Genomic DNA, 24,709 nt, shown 5'->3' with positions numbered 1-24,709 from the left:
GAGTTGGGTCATTTAGACCCACTAGACAGTGCTCTGAATCTTTTTTCTTCAGTGATTTGTGATCTGCACTGGTGTCCATGGATTACATGAAATCTTTCCACCTTTATCCACCTTTATCTACCTTTGTTACGGTAGGGAGAACACATCAAAGTAAGGGTGGGGTCATCTAAGATAGCACAAGGGTTAAAAGTCTCCCTATTTTTGTTTTTGTACCCGGATAAAACACTGACCATGGTTCTGACACAAACTGTTTGCAGTGCAGTGACGCATAGTACTTCATAAGTACCTCTATGGTAATTGTGCTCATTTAAAAAAGGCTTTTTTTAATCTTTTAATTTTGATTTGACACTACCATATAGTCTGGTAGATTTAGGGGGCGGAGAATGTTGACATCAGTCACCCCTTTCACCTGAAAGAAAAATATATCACATGGACTAAATTTCATTCTCTGCTGTGAACTAATTTCGTAGACAGAAATTATTTCATAATTTTTTTAAATCATTAATTTGAACAGTTTTAAATTGTCTTTTCTTATTTTTCCATAAATAATAGTTCTAGCTGTTTAAAGTTGGCTCTATGGTGATAATGGAGTTGTCTTTTGAAGCTTCACACGGCCAGTGTTAAACTACGTTCACAACCCCTTCTGCAATATGCGTTGAAGTGACCACTTCCATTAGAGGTCTATGTAAACACAACGCTTCACTTTCCGTGGATAGCATTGCAAAACGAATTTCTATGACCGTTTTCAGACTACATACAAAGCGCATGGCCATTGAACATGCATTAAAGGTTACGGCAGGTTGAACTTTGACCAATCGTAGACTTACATTTGGTAGTGACAAATGGATGGCACCCTTTTTAATTCAATGTTGACCAATGTTGGAAAATTGATCACGGAGGAGAAATTATTAATTGCAGTTTGTGCCAGGCCGAAATTCTATGACACCAAATATTTGATATATCAGAATAAAGCTGTGAAAGAAAAGCCTGGAGCGAGATTCATGAGATTTGCACCCCTACAACATTTCACAGCAAGCCTCCTCCAACTGTAGGTGGCGGAAATGCAATAGGAAACAGCAGTAAAAGAAGCCCCTTTCTTCTCATCCAGAGAGAGCACCATGGCCGATGTGAACTTAGTATTAATCATTGTTACTTTACAGTCTCTGCAGCGCTTCCTTTTATTTTATACAAGCCAGTACCATAAACCAGAATCAAATAAAATAAACAAAATGTATACTTCACTTCAAATGTTAAAACATTATCATAGTTATTTTTGATGGGAAGAGCAAAGAGCTGTTTTCTGTCATGAATTTTCTTGAAGATGTTCTGGTGAAAATTAAAGAAAAAAAAAAGTCAAATATAGATGCATATAATACATTATTGAACAGTACCATTTCTTCCACCTTTCGGTTGAGCTCATGAAAAATTATAGCAATTACGGATTTCCTCCCAGGCAGCGTTGTAAGTGGTTGGGCCCTGAGGCCATTTGTCGGGGCACGACACTGCTCTCTTTCTGCGGCTGCAGGCCCGATTCGGCGCCCACGTCCCTGCGCCATTTGTGGACTGCTCCCGGGCTCAGTCAATTAGGAAAACGAGTTCCGCACTAATATGCTCTATTCCACCAGAATCCTTTACTTTTTTTTAATTAATTCAGTCTCCCTATCACTCAGCTTGTCTAAATTGAGTTGCTGTCCCGTACTTTTTATGTAAAATGGAAGAATATGGAAACCGCTGTGGCATTAATCCTAATCCAATTTCTGCACTGACAGAATAGAAAGGCAGCTGAGCTGTAACACAGTTTGGTGATCGTATTTTTTTCTAGCCACAAGAATCTTAAACATCATTTTTGCATTTTTAATAAACTGATTTACTAAATTACGGTTGAGGATGGATGGAAAGTGTAGTTTAAGTCCATCCAGCATTCGGAAAACCGCTACGAACCATGATATTTAAGTGATTTACTCTTTTATTTAAAGAAATAACTGCTTGATTGATTGTTTCAAGAAATAATTCATAGGATACATAAAAAATTAGCATTATATGCAAATAAACACGCTTTTTCCATCCCACTTTTGATGGAGTGATTAAAAGCGTGCTCTCCTTGGTACCAACCTTGAGCGCCGTCTATGACCAGGTGCAGTTGTGACCCTCCCCGCTCTGATCTGTATTATCAACAGGGCGCTGGGAAGATTGATACTACCTGAGTCAGCCTGAGAAAGAGAATAAATCCGAATTTAATATGACTTTGATGTATTATTTTCATCTTGGCTGGTGCCACAAAGCCACTGAGAACCCATCACACTACCCTGCTGCATTTTAAAACATTCAAATTCAGAAGAAAAAACTTTTTTGATGTGAAAGGCTGGAGACAGCTGGGAATTTATAAGCCCCACCACTGGGGGTACGTTTACTGTGCACATAAAATATAAGTTTAATAAAATAAAAGCGGTTTTTCATGAAAAGAAATGCCTTTCTAAATTTACAGTGTCTGCCTTTTATATGCATGCAAGAAAATATTGATGGTAACTGACATTTTTGTGACTTTTTGTTTCTACTTTCTTTTATTAAAGAGCTAAAAGGATTAAACATTATTATATAGTTAACTTAACTACTATATTGTAAAAATACATAGAACCAGGAAAAGTAATTTAGGTCACTTTTAGCAAATTCTGGTATAGTTCACTGTCAATCTACTGTTCCATGCAAAATGAAAATAGCTGAGGTTATTACTGGTAAAAAAAAAAGATTACTTTAGATTATTACCAATATATATCTATAATAGACAATTTCACAAGAAATCATCTTATTTGAACAAAAAAAATGTTTTCATTTGATTCAAACCAAATTCGAGTCTTTTCCAGTATCTTTTGTCTTTATATTTTACAATAAAAACTGTTATAAAAGTGAATAACCGGATTTATTAAGGCGTTTGTTCTTGTTGCAATGTATTGACTGAGAACAAACCAATACAGAGTTTGTCTGGTGTCACTTATGTGGGCTTTAGAGTCCCGTTTGTGACTGATAAATGGTGTAAATAGTTGGCCGTTTATCTCCTGTTGCAGTTTTGTTTCTTTACTTTAAAAGTCCTGCCAATATTTATCTAACAAAGGTCTTTTCTTGCTCGTCTTATGTCCTTGAAGGGATGGGAAGGGTTCTTTATTCTTTGGACCAAAAAAAAACAGTTCTAAACACTAACTGAGAAAGGTTGAGATGTATCAGGCCTTTTGCCTCAAAACTACAATGAATCCAAATGCAGACTTTTGAATTTGGACCAAACAGTCGCTCAAAAATTTTATGGGGGGCCATAGCTTATGTCCTGGACGGTGCCAGCTTCAGTCATGCTTCATTGGCACAAAAAACGTTTGTTTGTGTCTGCATGATACACTGTTAAAAAAAAGTGTTTGACATCTCAGGTAATGGCCAAAGGAGGATTTCACAATTTCACCAAACATTGCACCACTTGATGCTAATTTTCCCATCAGATAATTTTGCAAAAGCCGAGCTAAGCTTTGTGTGGAAAACTTTTATTCCTTTTATCCCAATGAAGCAGTTAGTCAAACTTTCAATTAGAACTTTTTGTGAGGATAAAATCAAATAATTCACATTATGTAAACAAGTTTATCAATCCGTGAGCATGTTGATGTCAGTTTCAGTCTTCATTTGCATGTCAGCAGTTTATACTCAATATTTATGATATTGATATTGTTCATTTTGAGTAAAAATTCACAATCTGCAAAAACCCACGAGCGCTGCATGAATGTGTGCGCACGCGGGGACGGTCACTGAAATGTTTCATTGGCAGTTTGGAACTGCTGGAGCAGAGGAAAGGATGGAAACGTCTGCAATTTGAAACCTTGTTAGGAATTTATGAAGTGCTAAAATGCTTTTTCCCTGGGGAGCGTCTGAGCCAGCTGCCAGTGCCACTGTGAGCCGCTCAGAGCAGAACCTCATCCCCAAGCTGAGATGGCTAATGTAAAGCTCAAAGAGCCTTTGCCTAAAATTTTACACAATTGTCACATGAGTCCAGAATTTGCATTTGCAGTCCTAGGAACCTTTACAAAATACTCAGATTGTCCCAGATAGTCTTAGATGTGATGAAAAAGCACGCTGTGGTAAGTTGTATTAAATCATTCCAATAAAGTCACCAAATTCAACTAAATTAATTAAAAATGTTAAATCTCAAACTAATGAGGAGGATCTATCCAAAAAAGAACAGTAAAAAATGTTTAATCTGAAAATTTTGACAAGTCTTTTCCAAATAAATAAATTAACCAAATAAAATGATTTGCATCTGTAATCAAGCAAAAAAAAATTCTAAATGTTTTTTTAATACCTTCACACATGAAAGAACGTTATTTCATCGACTTTAATGAAAATCTTTTCTTTTGCCTTTACAGTTTTCAGTGAAGATCTACATTCCAGTCTATACTTCGTCAATGCATCTCTGCAAGAGGTAGTATTTGCCAGCACCACAGGGACCTCGGTTCCTTGTCCCGCTGGGGGCGCACCGCCTGCTTCGCTGCGGTGGTATCTGGCCACCGGGGAGGAGATCTACGATGTGCCGGGCATCCGCCACGTCCACCCCAACGGAACCCTCCAAATCTTCAACTTTCTGCCATCCAGCTTCAGCAAGCTGATCCATGACAACACATATTACTGCACTGCCGAGAACCCTTCTGGCAAGATCAGGAGCCAGGATGTCCACATCAAAGCCGGTGAGTGCCGCTGGTGCATGAGATGCTCCGGAGGAAATGAAGAGAAATGGGCACGTTTTACACCCATCTATCAGCTACTCATAGTCTGATGCCTCCATCAGGGGTGGAATCCAGAGAATGTGGTAGATCGGACTAAGTTGCAATCAAAATAATTCAAAATTCATTTCTTGAAATGTGCGTCATATTTTTGTTAAACTATTACAAAGCATACCGGTAGCTAAACTTTGTTTTTTAACTGATTTCAAAAGCTTTCTGTGATAGGTTTGTACAGACAAAACAAATCAACTTTTTGTGTTGTCTTTTGTTTTTAGTGGCACAATTGACCATTTTGTGGCTTTAATGCAGCAACATCTATGACCCCATTTACACTGCATGGTTCAAGTGACCCAATTCCAATTTTTTCCTCTCATGTGGCTCAGATCGGATATGAGCGGTGAACGTGTAAGCAGGAAAAAAGCGCATGGATTCCGTTTTTCTCAGATCGGATTCAGGCCTCATTCATATGTGGAAATAAATCGGATACGAATCGGATACGTGCATTTGTGTGTGCCATGTAAGCAGACAAATCGGATATTCCCCAGTAAACGCGAGTCGTACGTCAGTGACGTCAACTCAGGTGGACACCACCTACTGAGATCACATGACTTATTATAGGTGCTTTTGTGCGCTGATTTTGCTGTTCGAGGACAGCTGGAGCCCCATCAGCAGCTCTAGCAGATTTCGCCATGCTAAACGTTTGCCGTTTGGACCAACACGCATCTTCTTAATGTCCTTATACTACTGTTATGATTATTATTAAGGCCTGCTCGCTCATAATTTTTTTAATCGGAATCCATGCGCTTTTGTCCTGCTGACACGTTCACCGGTCATATCCGATCTGGGCCACATGAGAGGAAAAAATCGGAATTGGGTCACTTGAACCATGCAGTGTAAATGGGGCCAAAGACCTCTCCTCTGCCGCTAACACAAGGCTACAAGCCTGGAAGCACTGCTCCTAGCATGTCAAGGTCAGAACGTCCACGTTTGGTAGTTTCAGCATCATACAGTGTAAAGGCAAAAATCAGATACGGGTCACTTTTAAAAGATGATGTAAGCGGGTCATATTACGGAGTTGCTAAATAGATGTATGTAGCCGCTCGGCTTGTTTACATCGGGACTCATTTCCGGTTCCGGTATTTTCAACACTACTGCGCATGCCCAAATGATTTATTCCAACCGAAAGCGAGACCCATGTGAACGTTTGTTCTAATCGGAAAAAGTTTTTCTTGGCCCATGTACACGGTTGAATTCTAATCCGACCATTGATCCGATCAAGATATTTTGTCCATGTAACTGCGGCTAATGAAAAACCACCTGCATGTAACAGAAATAAGACTTTCATTCATTCATTCATTCATTTTCTATTCCGTTTAGTCCCTTTCGGGGTCACGGGGCTGCCGGAGCCTATCCCGGCCCCTTGTGGGCGAAGGCAGGGGACGCCTTAGACAGCTCGCCATTTTGTCCCAGACAAATAAGCCTTCCACTTCTAAAAAAGACAACACTGCAAAAACACAAACTTTTACCAAGTCTTTTTGTCTAATTTTCTAGTTTAAATATCTTTTTACACCTGATATTAGACAAAACTAACTTACCAGTGATGTTTCAGTAAGATATAATGACTGGTTTTAAAGTCAATAAGTCTTGAATATCTTGTTGAGTCATTGGATCCTAAAAACAACTTTTTTGAAATAAAATCTCTAAAAAAAACATTTTTTCTTTATTTTAAACTAATATTTTTGTGAATAGTCAGTGGGCTTCTTTTCAAGAAACAGACTTGCTTGATGTGTGGAAACTAAAAAGCTTAATTTGACTCATAATTCACATATAATCTTTAAGACAAATGCATCTTAAAATGAGTTATTCTAGTACTTAGTGGTATTTTAGGATACATTTGGGGGGAAGTGTATAAATAGATCTCTTTTTTGAGTGAAACTTGTTTAATTTAAGGCATAACATCATAAATTGATCAAATCAATATCCCTAAATTTGAGGGTTTATATCTAATTTGAAGATGTATTTTATCCTAATGGGCAAGACACATTCTACTACTTCCATTGGCAGATTTGATCACATATTTTATTGTTTTCTTTATTTTTCCAATATTTTTTGAGAAGATACTTGTGTTATTCCTGCCCCTTGTTTCATGATATAACTTTTATGGACATAAATGATGTTTTTTTTCTGCTGTTTTCTCCATTGTAATGGTGTAAAGGGAATGTATGAGACTGATGGAAGGTAGAAGAACGATGATGCAGTTTTCCTTCCTCCTCACAGTTCATAAAACTTCACTCTCAGCTAAAAAACCTTACTAAAACCAAAACTTTTGGTTTTGAAGAAGTCCGATTACGTTGACCAAAAACTGACCCTTTTTACCAAACCTTTTTAGAATTAGCGACAAAAAAATCTCAAATGTAAGAAATGTCAAACAGGTGTGGAACAGTTTGGATTTTTCTATCATTTTTAGCTCAATTTTTAATATATTTTTTCATTTCCTCTGTAATTGGGTGGCCCGGTACAAGAGAGATAATCTTTGTTTCATATTGTGGTGAAATAAAACTCGTTAAAATGAATACATAATTGTAGATTTTTTATGCAGTTTCCTCAGATCTTCAGGCTTTTTTTTATTTTGGATTTTCTTCTTAGATGAGCACAAAACTCTGCTAATAAAAATACTTTTTGCTTTTGTCTAATTCTACAGTTTCTCGGGAGCCCTACACAGTCAGGGTGGCTGACCAGAAGGCTATGAGAGGCAGTGTGGCTGTCTTCAAGTGCATTATCCCTGCTTCTGTGGAGGCCTACGTCACCGTTGTATCATGGGAGAAAGACACTGTTTCACTCAGCTCAGGTAGGATAAACAGTTGTTTGGAACTTTAACCCGGATTCAAGGGTTTCGGCCCTGTGTTATGTTGGAGTTTTCTTTTTTTTAAAATCTTGTCTGACATTACTGGGACCACGCTGCAGACTGCACAACCATGTCTGCTCATTAGCCAGAGGATGTTGATAACTGTCACTTTCAATCACTTGGATCCTTTGTCCTTTACACACTTGTCCTCAGCCAACTCCGTTTCAAGGCCGAGGGGTAAATGTGTTGCACCACATGCAGACATTTGTGAGTTGAAACATCCAGCATAAAGACATCAGAACCTCCTGAATTTTCACTCAATTAAAAACGGGACGTTTATCTCTTTAATTGCCGCATGGGCTGCCCACTGGCCGAGTCTGCTTCACGGTGAGGCGTTCAGGGACTTGCGAGTGAGCACTTCATATCATTTGACTGAGGGCAGAATCTGGGGCGGTGTTTTGGTGGCATTTTAAATGTGTGCGCTCGAGCATGAAGATGCGTCCTCTGATCCACGCCACTGACTTATTTACTGGCGGTTACTTGAGATAACTCGACGTTGCTGGATACTGTCTTGGAGCTACAGGTTGAAGGCAGTTCCTGTCGTGATACGGACTGAGCTGATGCGCAGTATTCACATAGAATAATGTTTTGCAGCTAAATTTACAATTCAAGGAATATACTGTATGTGTGTGCTTATGTTGCCAAAGGATGTTTTTTGTTAATTTGTACCGGACCAGACCTGCATTTTAGAAGATAAAATAGATTTTTATTTCCTAAGAGTATCTGGATAATGATTATTCTTATTTGGAAATTACTTGTTTCTAATAAAATCCACCCATCCTGTGTTTTCTTCCAACCGTCAAGTCTGGCCAATCCATACAATATGCAGTGAAGTTTTAATGGGTCTTACTGTATTCTCTGTGTTCTTCTGAGTTGTTTCACCAGCATTCAAAAGAGCAACAAAATTGGATTGTCTGTGTTTACCCCAATAAGTATTGCAGCAGGCGTGTGCTGTCAAAAGCATGAGCACACGGTCAAAATCACTGCTGCTCCACGATAAATATTTGATGGGAGCTTCTGATGCATGAGCGGATTCGCCCTCACACTGTTATGGAGAGGGTATGTTTACTCAAAGAGTGGGGGTTAGGCCGTAGTGTGTGTGTGCAAAAAGGATGGGAAGAAAGTAGAAGACACTATGGATACCAAGCAGGGCCTGACAATGGATGCGGCTTGACCCAGCCTAGTTTTCCAACTTTCTTTTTTCCTTTTTACGTGGCCCGTCTTTCCTTTTCCTAAAAGCAGTCTCCGTCTCAACGGACACAAAATAAAGCTACCCCACAGCTGCACTGAATTATTCATCTCAAGTTTTTGTTGGGAATGGTAACATCAAGTGCACTTGTGCAACCCTGTTGCCTTCAGAAGGAGAAGACAAACAAGATATTACTAATAGCCTAGGTCCAAATAGCCCGGATGGCAAAAGAACAAAGGAAATCAGACCAGACACCAGATTAAATTTACTCTGATTACAGTATTTTTGGAGTATAAGTCGTGTTTATTTTTACATAGTTTGACTATAGGTGCGCCAAATAAAAAGTGTGACTTATATGTGATTTTTTTTTTTATAGAATATAAACAGGCTCATATTGTTTGCTCATTATTTTCTCAGGTGTGTGTGCATCAGTTTTTGCTACTGACAGCAAAGTAGACGAAGAAGCGCCGCTCAGTCTTTTCACGATCAAATGCTCCTTCTTGGTCCCGTTTTGTTTTTGGGTTTTTTGAGAATTTCTTTCCCCAGATGGTGTGACATATATGATTTTTTTCCTTCTTTATTCTGCAGCTTCTGGCTGCTGTGACTTATACCCTATTTTCTGGAGTATAAGTTGCAGGAGCCAAGAAAAAAAAAAAGTTTTACGAGTATAAGTCAGACTTTTAGAAAAATTGCCCGGCGTAAAGCTTTGTTCACACCAAATCCCATTCACACGTCGAATTTGCGTCCACCGCCTCTTGTGACATGAATCAAATTCAATTATCGATGCTTGTCCAAAAATGTCTTCACAAACTACATGCTCCCATCATGTGTGGGTGAAGCTACCTTGAAGCTCTTAGCCTCATTGCTAAATGGAAGCATTGACTGTATATATCCCGTTTAAAAAGCACGTTCTACAAAAGCATCGGGAAACACGCCTCCATGTCTATGACATCCTTCAGTCTTTTTTTTTTACATACAATGAGCTTTATCCTCTATACTGTAGGAGCCGCATTTGACTGATGGCCCTATTGGCGCTTCTTTGGTTCGAGACAAGAAAAAAATTAATGTATAGTTAAAAATAAGAAAAATATCATAACTGACGTCAGGCACAACATTTTAAAATATCAGTCCCAAGTTTGGAGATACTGGTTATGGACCTTTTTTTAAGCCCGTCAGTTTTTAAATTTGTAGTTTGTGTTGTGGTTTATAATATCTATTGTTCTTAACAGTTTTATATGCTTTCTATTGTATTGTATCTTTTTATGAATGTTGGATCTTTATTTGTTTTTACGATCTTGAGTCCCTGATGAATTATTCTTTCATTCATTCATTTGTGATGGAGCCTTAGGCCCAGGTCCCCCTTGAAAAAGAGAACTTATCTCAATGGGACTTCCTGCTAAAATAAAGGTTAAGTAAAATTTTAAAAAGATATTCATTCATTCACAAATTTCAGGAGGAGAATGATCAGATTTCATGTTTGTTTTGGATGGCGCTTCTTCTTCTGCATTGCTGTCAGTAGCAAATACTGATACACATGCCTACAGTGCCCTTTAGTGGTTGTTAGTGAGAAGAAAACGAATTTATTAGCATATTTATGGTTTAAAAAAAATCACAAATAAGTTGCTCTTGAGTATAAGTTGCACCCTTGGCCAAACTATACAAAAAAACAGAGACATGTACTCGGAAAAATACTGTCCTCCGGAGCAATTTAAAGTGTGGAAAGTACGGTAAGGATTTCAGTAATAAAGTAGTTTCAAGACGGAGACCTGAAGAACTTTTAAGAAGAAACTAGGTTTCCATAATATTTGAACGTTCACATCCTCACTGTCAAGAATAGATGCATAATTACAGACTGGAGGCTGTCTTAATTAATCATCTGTGATTGAAAAGTTAATTATAATATGAATTACCTTTCAGAATGAGGACTGCGTAGTAGTCATTTGAAGCGGTCTGTTTTTAATGTGAATGAGTGCTGTGCAGGCCCCCTAATGTTGCCACTAACATACCATTAACCTGTCATGAATTTTAAAGCGCATCTCCCAGCGTGAGCTTTCAAACGCCCGGCTCCGATCGCCTCCTCGCTCCTCTTGATAAACAATTGACAGAGCTAACAGAGAGATGAAAAAGGCGGAAAAAAACAAAGAAAGAAAGTAGAACACAGAGAGGAGGAGCTGAGCCGTGCCCCCTCTGTGTTTCCTGTGAGGGTTTCATAAGGTGGACTTTCATTTGAACGCGTTTGAGTGCACTGGTGTTGTCATGCGTGTGCTGCTTATTCGTCCTGGTGGATTTGCATGTCGAGTGGTCATGATTTTCAAAAGGGACGGAGAACAGATGGTGTGTTTTTGTGTTTGCCATTTGCCTTCCTTTTGTGTTGCTTCATTGATGATGGGCAGCAGCTTAATGAGATAGGTGCTCCTGGTTGTAGACAGGAGCTTCAGCAAAACCAAAGCTCACAAATGTGACGAGATGCTAACAAGAGGTCACTTTCTGATATTTTAAATGAAATAAATTGACTGTACGAATTACAGATTTTTGTCGATTTCTCAAGCAGAATTAGCTGGTTCTAATGCATTAAAAGCTCTCTGTCTGTTATGTCCCACTCCAATCATCTTTTGATGTGTTGTAAAACCATTTCCAGTGGTCTATTAACTATAATTATACAGTTTTTAGCCAAAAAACAACATTTCTGCAGGACGGCAGTTGTTCATTAGAAATTCGCCTCTGAGGTGTGGGTGGGACCATTGGCTCTGAGCAACCCCGGCCCCCATTCCCCTTCCCGTTGCTGAGACCTTGGAGCAGGGAGCTTGTGGCCCACCCAGCATATTTTCACAAAAAGGCTCTTTCTCAAACAGTACTTTGTCATCTGCTCCTAATTCACAACCATTTAAATAAAGGAAAACTAAAAATGCATTTCAGAGCTTAATATTTGTCCTTCATAATCAGAAAAGCATTTGTCATAAACACCCAAACCACAATTTTCGTTGAAGTGTGAAAATATGGTTTACACTTTGACTGGGCTTTGTTGATGTTAGCTTTTTATTTAAAATCTCTAAACATGAGACAAACATTTTGATGTTTCTTTAAATTATAAAGAAGTACATTTTCTCACAAATCCCCTCAACATGACACAAATCCTGAGACTTAAAACTTAACTTTACCTCTTTTGTTTTCTTTTTCTTTGTAATAATTCCTCATAAAACCCAGCTCTCTTTTAGTTTTACTGTCAAATCCCTGAGCTGATTTTCCGTAATTCAAATTCAGTATAAGTGGTATTTGTTTACATGATTGGGAGCAAACTTATTCCTTACTTTTTTAAATGTTCCTCCCATCTCTGTGACGATCTGCAATTTTACTTGTATTCACTGCAAAAGCGCACTAAGTTTCCAGTTAATTTTAAAATGATAAACTCATTATTTCATGCCTCTTTGTTTTGCTAGTGGTTAATCATTTTGTCACTTTTTAAAAATTATTTTTAACCTAATTCATAAATCCAAACTATTTTATTTCTTTTTTTTATTATTATTATAAATCTGTGTAGTCTTGTTTTTTCATATTGATGATATACAGATGGTTGTGGTTTCTTATTTGTCAATTGTTTGAACCTAATTTTCTTGATTCTTTATGAGACACAGATACTTAATGCAGTCTCTGTTTTTACTTTTCATTTTAAAACCTCTAGTTTATTTATGGAGGACTACACTGACAAAAACTTTTGGTTGGTCCTTCTAATACTGTTCCTGTGCTTTCACTTTATTAAAATATTCAATATTCCTAATAATCATCTTGAACAGTATAACCTCTAAATCCCACATTTGGAACTTTAGATTTCACAATCCACTTCTGGAGGTATTACAAAGAAGGTAATAGAAGTAATATGGAAGTTATGTAGTGCATGTTGTAAGGGAGATTATTTAAAGACCCGCTCTAATAGAAATGGTCCATTTTTCTGATGATGGAGGACATCTATAAAGAAAATTAAGCTTAAAATTGCATTTCTGAGTATTTCTTTATTCCAATAATTTTAGTTTAGGAACAGCCAAGAGAAGCCGTTTGAAAAAGATGGTAGTTGCGATGTAGAAGCTACAATTGGCGGGTGACAAGCCCTCTGCTCTGTTCAAATCTGATCCATCCACTAGCAGACAAATGGATCCATGTACGTCCTTGTTTGTCTCGTCTCAGCTGAAATCGGGCTCCAAACCGTATGGCTTGATAGCTCCAATGTTTCTCGACATTTTTGTTGAACCAGTAGTTTTATGTTGGGTGTGTGAAGGGCTGTAAGCTAGCAGGAGAGAGTGTTAACAGACGGCCTGTCAGGAAGAGTCCCACCCCCAACTCTTTAATGAAGTACTGCCGTTCTGCAGAAACTATGTCCCAGAAAAGTTTTATTTTATCTTTGCCTAAAAAGGTCTTCATCAAAAATGAAAGACCACTGGGAAGGCTTTGAAAATAGATCAAAAGAGGATTGGAGTGGGACTTTAAAATACAAGAATGGTTATGTTGTTATAGATGACTTACACATGGCAGATGTAATATAAAAAAGGAAAGAAATATTAAGCTGTTCGTTCACCGTCCTGTTGACATCTTCAAAGTTTCATTTCAGTCCAGAATTCTGGGGTTACAGGGTGAAAGGAGACGGTGAGAGAACAGTCCCCTGTGGAGCTCCTGTGCTACTGACCACCATGTCAGACACCCAACACTTTATCCTCAGGAACTCCACGCCGTCTGTCAGGAAGTCAATAATCTGGGCATATTTCAAGGCATCCACCTGCGCTTTTTGGAGCTCACGACTTTTACTGGCCAGCAGTGAAGGTATTGATTCGGTGCCACATGGTGCTGCGCTCGGATGTAGTGGAAAGGCAGCAAATGGAGTGATGCCAGTCTTCACAGCTCTCCGAGTTTACAGAGGAAGAGTAGACAGCTCCTTCTATTGGACCGTGTTCTTGCTACGTCTTCCCTGATCTATCTGACACCTTTCTCAACAGGGAGAAACTTACAGCTTCCAACATACTGGCATGCCTGTTAGGATATGTTCAAGTCCCTAATATAAATATGAATAAACAGGAAGGCTCATTTATCCCCAGAAATGTATGTTAATAATCATAATAATAATAATAATAATAATAAACTTTAACAATATTTATTGACTGTAGTAAACTGTTTGATATGGAGATTTTCCAGATGTTTTAGTTGGTTTTGAGAGCATAGAGTCCTTAGCAGCAGCAGCTGATCACTTCAGAATTGTCAGATCAGTTTTTCATCCTGGCTAAAACTTCAAGTAATCTCTGCCAAACTGTTTTTGGAATCAGATGAAATGGGAATGAAGGACTTATTCCCAGAAGTGGCCACCGATACAATATTCTTAAATTAGGACAGTTTCCTGTCCTTAAATCTTGCCTTGTGTGTCTTCCACTATTTGGTTAACTTCTTAGTCATGATTTTTAATGATGTGTTATAGCCCCTGTACAAAAAATAATCTAATAAAGTTCCCCTACTTTATGAAAAAGTGCCAACGTCACATCAGAAAAGGCCTTTTAGAAAAACCAATGAGATTCTACTGCAATCACTCTCTTATTGTTCACAAACAGAGCAATTGTGGGTATGTGGGACTGTCCAAAAGAAGACCTCACAACAAGTAAAGCTTTTGTTCGATGTGGGGGCAAACATTTACCCAGAGGTCTCAGCTTTCCCCTTCCAGGGCTGGAGGATCTGCTGCCAACGCCTTTGTGTCTGACACCACAAGGCACATTGAGTGGACTCAATAGTTGGAGCATTTTTGGAAACATAATGTTCATCCTAACTGTTTGATCGTTTATTAAAAACTGCAGATACTTCTATACTATGTAGTAGGTAGCCAGCTTGTATTTTAAGTAAATGTGTGTGTGTATACTAATAGTTTAACTAATATGGTGTGCATTAAGTTATTCATGGTAATAACTTTCTTTCTATACTATTCAGTTAATGTTAAAGACCAACTTTGATGAAAATGGGATTTTTTCACATGTTTTTGTGGTATTTTTATCATGATGGAGGACACAGAAAATTAAACTTAAAATTGCTTTTATGAGTTTTTATTTAAATTGTTGAGAATCAGGAGCAGACAAAAAAAACTCCATTTGAAAAAGAGTGTAATTGTGACGTACAAAATACAATGGATGGACCACAGGCTCTATTCTGCTGCATCTACTCGTAGACAAATAGATCCGTGTACGTCTTGATTTTCCGCGTCTGAGCTGACATCTGGCTCAAAACTGTACGTCTGGGAACGCTTTTAAAATAAATCAGAGGATGACCGGAGTGGGACTTTACGAATGTGACTGCAGGTGTCTGTCTGACGATGTAACTGCTCGGGCAGGAATTTGTCATGCCAGGGATGTGCCACCGCCTCCATTTTTTACTGAGATTGACAGTGAGGGCACTGAGAGGCAGGCAGGGATTGAGCCATAAATTCAACACGCCCAAAGTCATCCCAACCTTGAACAGGGCACCGTGGTAGAAACGGGCCTGTGAGCAAAGAAGATGCGGTGAGACGTTGGGAGCATGGAGGCAGATTAGAGACATGGATGTGGGAGCATAGAAGATGGGTAAAAGACAAGATGGAGGACGTCTGAAAAGTGCAGGGAGAGATTCTCATTGGTAAACAACAGATGCATAGCTGTTAGCTTATGGTATGTATGGCTATTGCTCCTCGTTCCTCCAGCTGCCTTGCAGTCTTCTGGCTCTGACAGATTTCTTTTTCTCCACCCGCTCAAAAGCGGTTTGTTGATCTTGTTGTTTGGAGACAGGAAAATGGGTCATGGCTCAAGAAGGGTGCGTGATTGCGGCACGTAAGTGTTGGAAGGCAGATCTGGATATGTATATAAGTGCACACGCACACACACGGACTCCCAGGTGCCGGAGTGTGTGCTTTTTGCCCGTTACTCCACCCATCCTGCAGTGAAAGCTTATAAAAACCACACGGCATATCATTTCACCCTCCCTTCCCTCTCCCACACAGATCAGCAGTTAGTGAAATGCTGACCCCAGTCTTTAGCTGCACCCTTTTCCCAGCCCACTGACACACAAGTGCTTCAAAAAATAACAGGACACTTATTGATGCTTATTGGTTTTTGTTTTTATTTTTATTTATAAAAATGTAAATTCTGTGTTGTTATAATATTATGTTTTTTCAATTACTGTTAATGTTTCTAAAACTGTGGGAAATGTTTTGGAATTGGAGGGGGGGGGGCAACAAAAGAAAGAAATGCAAAACACAAGAGCAAAGGGGGGAAAAAAACGGATCAATAGTTCTGTGCATTAATCACGCCGCTGCCAGAGAGAATTATGGGAATGTGAGCTGAAGAATGCTTTTTGTGCATTTGCAACATGTGAGTGCTGCTGTGTGAATGAGTTTGGGGAATTGGAAGAGGATGACACAAGAGCATTATAGCAAACAGTGACATGAGAGCAAAGACAGTTTATAGGGTGTGTTTTTATGAGTCTGTGTGCACATGTGTGTATATTTTATTATTTTTTCATTGAAGATGAAATCCTCCGTCATTTATAAAGGTCCCTGTTGGTTAACGTTTGTTCCTCTGAAAAGCTTTGATGTCGCATGTTCAAAAATAAAACCAGATCACAATTAATTTGAAAGCGTTCACTATAGGCTTTCTCTAGGGCTCCCATCCTTGGTTTTTTCCACATTATCACTTTGTTACACGTCTGCTCAATGATGAGATTTTCCATTTTTAAAGAAAGAAAAAAAAAAGCCCCAATTCTCCTCTGACTTTGTCTTTGAGCTGCTGCTGTTTGAAGTCTCCATCTTAGCCTCGGTGAGAGCTTGAGGACGTGATACATATTTGATAAGGATCGATTGGATGGTTACCGAGACTCAGAAGGAGGGAAATCGATCACGGACCGGGCTTCCCAAAAGCATCTTAAACCAAATGTGATCTTTGCCGTGTCCTTCTGACTCTGCAGCAAAAGCCCACACTTGTAAATTTCCATAAAACAAAATGCAAATCCCATTTTTATCTTTTTTTTTGGGGGGGGGGGGGGGTCTTTTTGCGTTAAATGCTAAACAATTAAAAGGAAAGAAAAAAAAAGCTTGTTCCCAGCTCCTGGATTTGTTTAACGTCTTGTCTGAGGTTTATGTACTATATTAAGCCATCCCCTCACAATCACTGTGCAAATAAGACAATACAGCAATCTGTTTAGTGATGGGAGACTGAGCAGCAGACCACATTCTGGCAGGATGGCTGTGATTCCCAGCTGATACTCCATACGGATAGATGAAATCAACAACTGTTGAGACAGGCATCCTTGCATCAGTGTTTACTAATAAACAGTGGCAATATGGCAGCCATTAGGCTGTTTAGGCGGGGAATGATTAGGGTGGTGATGGCTGGGCGCAATGGGAGACTGAACATGCTCTCATCTTTAATAGGCAGTTTGGCTACTGGGAATGCCTCTTTGTTTTTGACCTGGACTGGAGACAGAAGCTTAAATGAGTGCTGATTTGGAGGAGTGTTCAGTCAGTGGACTGCAGGAATCGGGTCTGTGGTAATGCATTACATTTTTATGAAGCAGGTCTCCGAGATCCACTAAAACGGACTGTAGATTTAGTACATTTTTACCTTTTGCTCTGGGATAAATAATACTTTCTATGAGATCTATTCAAAGAAAAAGCTCATAATCAGTTTGGCTGGTTGCAGTTTTGCAAAATATATGGGAAAAACACGGTAAAAAAAAGAATTATGTTTGCAGGATATTGAATTAAAATAAACAATTTGCTATATGTGTAAGTATTCCTACAAGTCAGCAAAGTACAGGACTGGATCCGGGCCAGAACCAGTCTGGCACAATGCCAAAATACAGATTAGTAATAAGCATGGCGAGAGCTAATTGGAGGCAGAACAAGCCGAATGATAAACTACGGCGGATGTGGATTTTGTGACAGGTGGTGGGGTTTGTGTCCATATGTCGGCAGCAGAAGAACTGGGATAAATGGAGTCCGCTGAGCTCAGTCGCATCCCGTAATGCAGCAGTGTCTGATCCCATCTTAGAAGTGACTGATTAGGGTAAAAAAAGGCACTTAATAACTCAAATCACCCTGCTGACCCTAATAAGGCTTTTTCACTCCGTTTTTCGCCCTCATCTTCTATCCAATCAAGGATTAACACATGCACTTATTCATCTCCCAGGGTGGTAAATCCAGAAAAATACAGCAAATCACACTGAGCCTCTTTTAAACTTTCACAAAGCCTTGGAGTCTGGTGCCGCATGCTGGGCATCCGTAACACTGATTAGACATGATCATGGTTTTAGAACACCTGCTGGACACCAATCAGAGTGTGAGATATAATTGAGCGCCTTCTTTTTTTTCTACAAAAAAATGGACGTATTGTCCTGTTTCATATTTCTGGCTTTACTTCTAAATCCACTTTCAAAGGAATAAACGGTGAAAAGAACGTCATGTGTGCTGAGTCTCATGACGGGGACTGATCAAAGTCTGAGGAAACTCACTTTGGAGCTGGTCTTGAAATTTCACCAGACAGGCATGACATTTGAGAGGCTCTGGCAAAAAGCAAACATGATCTCTGTCGTAGAAAAAAACAAAAAGAAGGGAGCAAAGAAAAGTTTGCCTTTGAGGTATTATAAGATCATGCAGTCCTGCAATCCATTCTGATGCTGAAAGTTAGGTTTGATTGATCTGATGATTCATCCGTCTACAGTAGTAAGGATTCTAAAACAGCTTTCCAATCATTTGGTCTTCCCTGAGAGGGATTCGTCACAAGGAAATAAAAAAAAAGAAACCGACATCTTAGCGGACATTTTAGTTTGAAAAATATTACTGAGCTTGAAGGACAAACAAATTCTTTGCTTGCTTTAAATCGCAGCATAAGATCAAACATTATAAATCCCCTCTTCAAAATACACATGTAAGGCCACACCTGACAAGTTGTGGATTTTACTCTAGCTTCAGCTGCTGCAACAAATGATGAGTCAAACACAATGTCAACATATTTGATATATTTTAACACCTTTGAATACAATGTATGATGGGATGCTTCTAATATTTGATCATCTTAATTCTTATTATGGAAATTATATATATATATATATATATATATATATATATATATATATATATATATATTTATTTATTTTTTTAAGCATGTTTCACTCTAAAGAAACTTCTGAAGTTGAGTTTCGAATGCAAGTTTTTATTTTTTATAATTCACACTCCAAAAGCCTCAGAACATCAATAAACAAATTATTATGAATATTCAGATAAAAAGCTTATTTGAAATTAAGAATAGAAAGGAATAAAACATCAAAGCAGGGGGTTTTGTTGGATAGGAGCTGGACCCAGAAGCAGGACAGAGGCTGTAGAGAGTTAAAAACGGTTTATTGAGTCCCAGTTAGTGGTGGAGGGTACAATGTGCATCACCCAATGTGATGCAGCGGGTGAGTGGCTGGTCTGCTGGAAGCTGTGATGACAGATGATTTGGAGCCTGGGCCGGTTTCTTGTGGAATGGCGAGTGGTCGTTTAGGTGGTGGAGACGAGGTTGGTAGGATTTCTGGAGGAAATAGATGAACTGACGTGGGCTGAAGGGCGTGGTGGTCCAGACAAAGGCTGCAGGCTGTTGAGGTGATCGGGAGCAGGTGAGCAGATCGGTAGGTGTGGGAGGTGGCCAGGATCCTGACACAGGGGAGATTTGCACAGCTGGAAAGAGTTTATATAAGCTATGAGTCATGATGTGCAACACAATATCAGCTGCAATAAAGGAAAATCTAGTTTATTGTGAGAAAACAATTGTTGAACCAAAAAGGAAAAGCTTTGTTTTTCCATTTAAAATGACTTACTCCTGGAATATTTTGGAACATTAGAACATACAGAATTAGCAGTAGAAACGTACAACAAACCAGCATCCACTGAAAGTGCTACAACATTAACTGTTCGTGTTAAAACAATAAAACTAGTTTAACAGATTGATTAAAACATGTAAGAATTTATCAGATTGCAGAAAACTGTTCATATTCAACAATATTTCCACCATAGATATTAACATAATGTTTTTCCTTATGCTTATTTTTATTTAAAGTGCTCGTATTACCATAAACTCAACTCAAATGCAAAGTTACTTGCGAGACATTTCTTCATATGTTTTGTCATAAATAATAGGTAAATATAGCAGATTGTGTGCCAGCAAATATCTTATTAAAGAGCAATCATCTGTTACCACAATGGACTCAGCAGTTTCCCTAATATGTAATATTTATTTTACAATTTACAATAGCTGTAGTACAGTGTTAATTAGAGGATATTAAGAACAAATGTTGAAAAATGTCAAGTGACTAAAAGGCGAGAGGTAACATCCACTCATATCGGGACAGTCCGGTTTTATTTCTGCTGAGCTAATTGACCTTTAGAAAAGGCTCGCTGAGGGAAATGGCAAATTAAAAATTTTGTTAAAATCAAAAATTTGTCCCTTATGTGGGTGTGTGTGGTTGTGCAGAAAAATGAAGCCCGTCTGGAAATAATTTTGGATTTCATTTGTTTAATATCCAGTTTTTTTGTTTTCTTTGTCTTTTTTTCTGTTTGTTTTTTAACCTTTTGCCATATTTTCTCTCCAACCAACGTTTTTTTTTTTTTACTTCCATCTCTTCCTTGCCGTCTCTCCTTTCAGTCCTGTCCATAATCTAAAAAAATACAATCAAATATTAAATAAATAAACCTAATTCATCTAAGGTACTGTATATGACAGAAGCTCAATTTTAAAAATCAAATTTGTTCACATTTGCTTTTAAAATTCCTGTTAATAAAAACATGAGCAGCTGTTAGTCTTTGACATTAAACCTCTAACAACACAATCCAACTAATTTCCCATAGTTAATTAGCAACCATCTATTTGCTGCTTCTATTATCTTTGTCCTCTTTAACTCAAGGCAGATGCAGTCACCAGATGAAGGCCGGTTCCTAAATGTACGTTTACATTGGTAATAGCTAGGGTGGTGATCTGAGGGCCCCCGATGGCTTGAGGGCCCTGTACATTTGCATAGCTTGCATGTACCAAAAGACAGCCATGATTAATTGATAATTAACAGTGTTTGTTCTCAGGTCCCATGGTTTCTAGGGTGCTGTTACTTCTGCCTAAAGCCAGTCGGCCCATCCTTGACTTTTAACTGTTTCTGCAGCTCATAGCCCCTCACATCCCCAAAGGTGCAACAAAAATGGTGAGCGATGTTGGAGCTCTCCAGGCGTACAGTTTACAGCCAGACAGCAGCTCAAAGATGTACATGGATCTATTTGTCTACAAGTGGATGCATCAGAATGGAGCTGAGCAGGAAGCCGACGTATTTTCCACTTTACAAATAATCTCTGAATCGTCTGCTCCTGTTTCACAACAATTTTGAGTAAATACATACTCAGAAATTCGATTTTAAGCTTTATTTTCTTTATACATGATCAGCAAAATTCCATAGGAAAATGCTAAAAACACCACAAACACAATTTAGGTTGGAGTGGGTCTATAAAGAAAATTCTAAATGAAGATATTTCCAGCTGAGCTAATTTGACTTGATTGTATAGAATTTCATTAATACTTATAGTTCAAAGTCAAATTAAAAACAAAAGGAAAGGAAATTTCTTTACCTGGACTTTATGAAAAAATATTGCTGATTCCAAAACCGCTTAAGTATTTTTCATGCAATGCAGAACGCTGAATGAATGCTTGATAGTCTTTTAAAGGTGATGTGAGACGATGCCTTCCATGAAAACCTGGCTTCGCTTCCACTCACTCCATCAGTGTTTGTGACAAAGCATTTCTCAGACCGAAGCCTTCAGTAGCAAATGACCAGCTGACTTCAATGCAAGGTGACTCTCCATCTTCTTCTTGATGTATGAGGCACCAGGCCTCATTATTTTTCTTCAAGGCTCGTTTTCTCTTCCCTCGCCTTCTCTTATTGTAAGCTGAGACGCACACAGACACACACACAGACCCTCTGAGTTTACTTGCAGCCTGTCTTTGACCTCACCTTCCCATCTCACAACTGAGATCCAAGCATCCAAACTCCCTACAGACTGCTGCTGAATCCTAGTGGTGAAAACAAGTGGCTGGGTGGGCTTCTGTCGTGTCTTCAATAAGAACTTTACTGTAATACATTTATAATAAACGCCATCAATGTTTCTTAATTTGACTCTAAAATAGCAACATTTTTGATTGAAATCGCCGTCCTTGGCCAGTCAACCTATCACATTCAGCAGCAACGTCACGAGGTGACAGCCATGAATGGAGTGGCCTTTTGACAGACGCAGCTTGTAATCTTCACATCAGCGTAGGAGTTGAGCCAGCCAATCAGAGCCCAGCACCCATCGCTGCACACGCTTATCACCTGCATACAGCTGCTGCTGCCCCCTCCGAGCAAGCCGCTGAAGAGGATGGAGAGAAAAGAGAAGAAAGAGCAAGAACAACATACATCACTCTGTCATATTTCATCTGAGGACCCATTCGAAGGTTCTTTCGCTCAACCTGATCTATGTTTAGTCTTCCATTAATCAAAAAAAGGGGAAACATATATAAACACGTTCGTTCGGATTAGCCCAGCCCAACCAATTAATGCTTAGAATGTGATTCAGAGTGGAAGCGGGCTTTGTAGCCCTTGTGAAATGAGAAGGGGAAGGGAAAGAAAGAGAGATAAGCTCAATCTGAATTGATTTTCCTGTTACTTTCTGCTGTACTTGAGTTTCCATAGCAACGTGGTCAGGTTCCCTCGGCCTCCTAGGGCAAGTGTAATTGTTGTCTGTTTCTTGCAGCCAAACTCACAATGTCTCTCTTTCCTTTACATTCATTTTTTAAATTCTTTTCTCTTATTGTCTTCATTTTATTTCCCTTATTTCCTTTAGTTAAAACACATTCATCTAAGCTTTTTTCTAAATTTGCATTTGCTGCCAAATCAATAACTTTAGCTGAAAAACAAAAAACCTTTAACCTGTATCTAAGAATGATTGACCTGAAAGGCAAATGTCTAAGGTTTTTTATTTTTACAAACCAGTGCAGGTTACACTTTCAGAGTCTACAATGGGACATGAATGTGGCATGGCTTTCATTTTGTTACGTCACTTCTTCTTTGCCTTTTAGCCTCTCCCTTTAGTGGTCGCCATAGCGAATCATCCTCCTCCATCTAACCTTATCCTCTGCATGCTCCTCCCTCACACCAACCACCCTGGTGTCCCCCCCTCACTGCACCCAAGAGCTGTCCTGATGGATTCATTCCTGATAAATAAGGACAGTCATCATTGTTTATTCCACTGGTAAAGATCCTCTGTTTTTGGTGTTTTTACCACGTTCTTGTGGGATTTTTCTCACGATGGAGGACTTATATAAAGAAAATTAAACTTATAAGTGCATTTCTGAGATTTTTTCTTGATTCAAATTGTTGTGAATCAGGAGCAGACAAAAAAATGTTGTGTATTTGTGACGTAGAAAATAGGCTGGATGGACCTCCAGCTCCCTGCTCTGCTTAAACAGAAAGCTCTCAGCCGCTGGGCGACGAAGAGGGGAGGTGAAGCCAGTCTCACCCACAACTAGCTTTTAAAATAGCTCAAAAGACGATCACAGTGGAGCTTGAAATGTAAAATACACCCTTTTTAAATCATGAGAAAACCCTGGACAAACCCCAATCTAGTCTGTGTTTTCCTGCTGCAAATCAATGCTGATTAACACACATCCCAGAGGAAAAGGCGTTGAGGACATGCAGAGAATCACAAACTACCATCATCGATTGATGTACATAAACTGGACGAACAATCATTCATAAATATGAGTGCACAGGAAGTGGTTGCTGGTATTCCTTATCCAAGTTTCAGGCTGGTTGGTTAAGCCACATTTTTGTTTTAAAACACTTGCTTGTTACAGACCCACTCCCATTAAAAATTATGTTTTTTTGTGTTTTTAACATGAGCTTATGACATTTTTCTGATGAGAGGGGACATGTATAAAGAAAAATTAGCTCGAAATTATATTTCTGGGTTCTTCTTTCTTGAAGTTGTTGTGAATCATAATCAGATGAAAAAATGCTGTTTGAAAACACATCTATGACATAGAAAACACACCAGGCAGGCCACAAGCTCCCCGCTCTGAGCTCTCTGCACCAGGCAGTGAAATGGGGGCGGGGTTGCTCCCTGCCAATAGTCCCGCCCACAAACCAGATGCAATTTCTGATGTACTGCCACTCTGCAGAAACTATGTCCTAGAAAACGACACAGTGTTTTTAAATTTTTGTCCAAAAACGGCATAACCTTTTTTTAAAAGACCACTGGGAGTGCTTTGAAAGATGATCGGAGTGGGACTTTGATTGTGGCAGCCACATGCTTCAATACTAACGCAGGTGAGATAAGTTCAGTCACTTTTTCTCATTTATCTGACTTACTGTACATCTTTTTAGGAGATGTCTGCCTGAACACCGACAGACTTCTTTTTTGTCTCCCGTTTTTCCTTTTTCTCGTTTTTTTCTTCTTCATTTCTCTCTGAAACGGGGTGTTAAAACAAGTGAAAAAAATAAATAAATAACAAGAGACGTGCTTGCCTGGCGGACAGATAGGCGCTGCTTAACTAGCGGTTTCCTCTGAAGTAGGGGGAAATCTATTTGCTTGTGGAAGCTGCTTGCATAATCCTTTAGTTACACTTGCCAGCTGTGAGCAAAGATACGAAACTGTGGGATTTGGCATGAATATCATTGGGAGCACAAAGAAATGAAACTGATAAGTATTTGTATGCAGGGTCCTTTTGCACAACCTGGGATAACACAGAATCTGACTTTTTTTTTTTTAACACAGTAAATGGGATTTTAATAAGATAATTAATGAGAGCAAAGTGTTCGTAG

General features: G+C 38.9%; 1 protein-coding gene across 3 annotated transcripts in view; it reads left to right on the top strand.

The window, feature by feature from the left end:
* dscamb (Down syndrome cell adhesion molecule b) overlaps positions 1 to 24,709 on the top strand; it is a 147,830-nt gene that overhangs the window by 35,995 nt on the left and 87,126 nt on the right. For all 3 annotated transcript variants that reach the window (XM_078929611.1, XM_078929612.1, XM_020708439.3), the window contains exons 2-3: positions 4,398 to 4,715; positions 7,453 to 7,599. In XM_078929611.1, the coding sequence (XP_078785737.1) occupies positions 4,398 to 4,715; positions 7,453 to 7,599 (465 nt within the window). The remainder of the gene's footprint in view (positions 1 to 4,397; positions 4,716 to 7,452; positions 7,600 to 24,709) is intronic.

Source organism: Oryzias latipes, chromosome 13, assembly GCF_053564925.1.
Source record: "Oryzias latipes strain Hd-rR chromosome 13, Olatipes_Hd-rR_3.1".
Classification (NCBI taxonomy): Eukaryota; Metazoa; Chordata; class Actinopteri; order Beloniformes; family Adrianichthyidae; genus Oryzias; species Oryzias latipes.
Note: the sequence above shows the minus strand (reverse complement) of the source record. Positions and strands in the feature narration are given on the sequence as shown.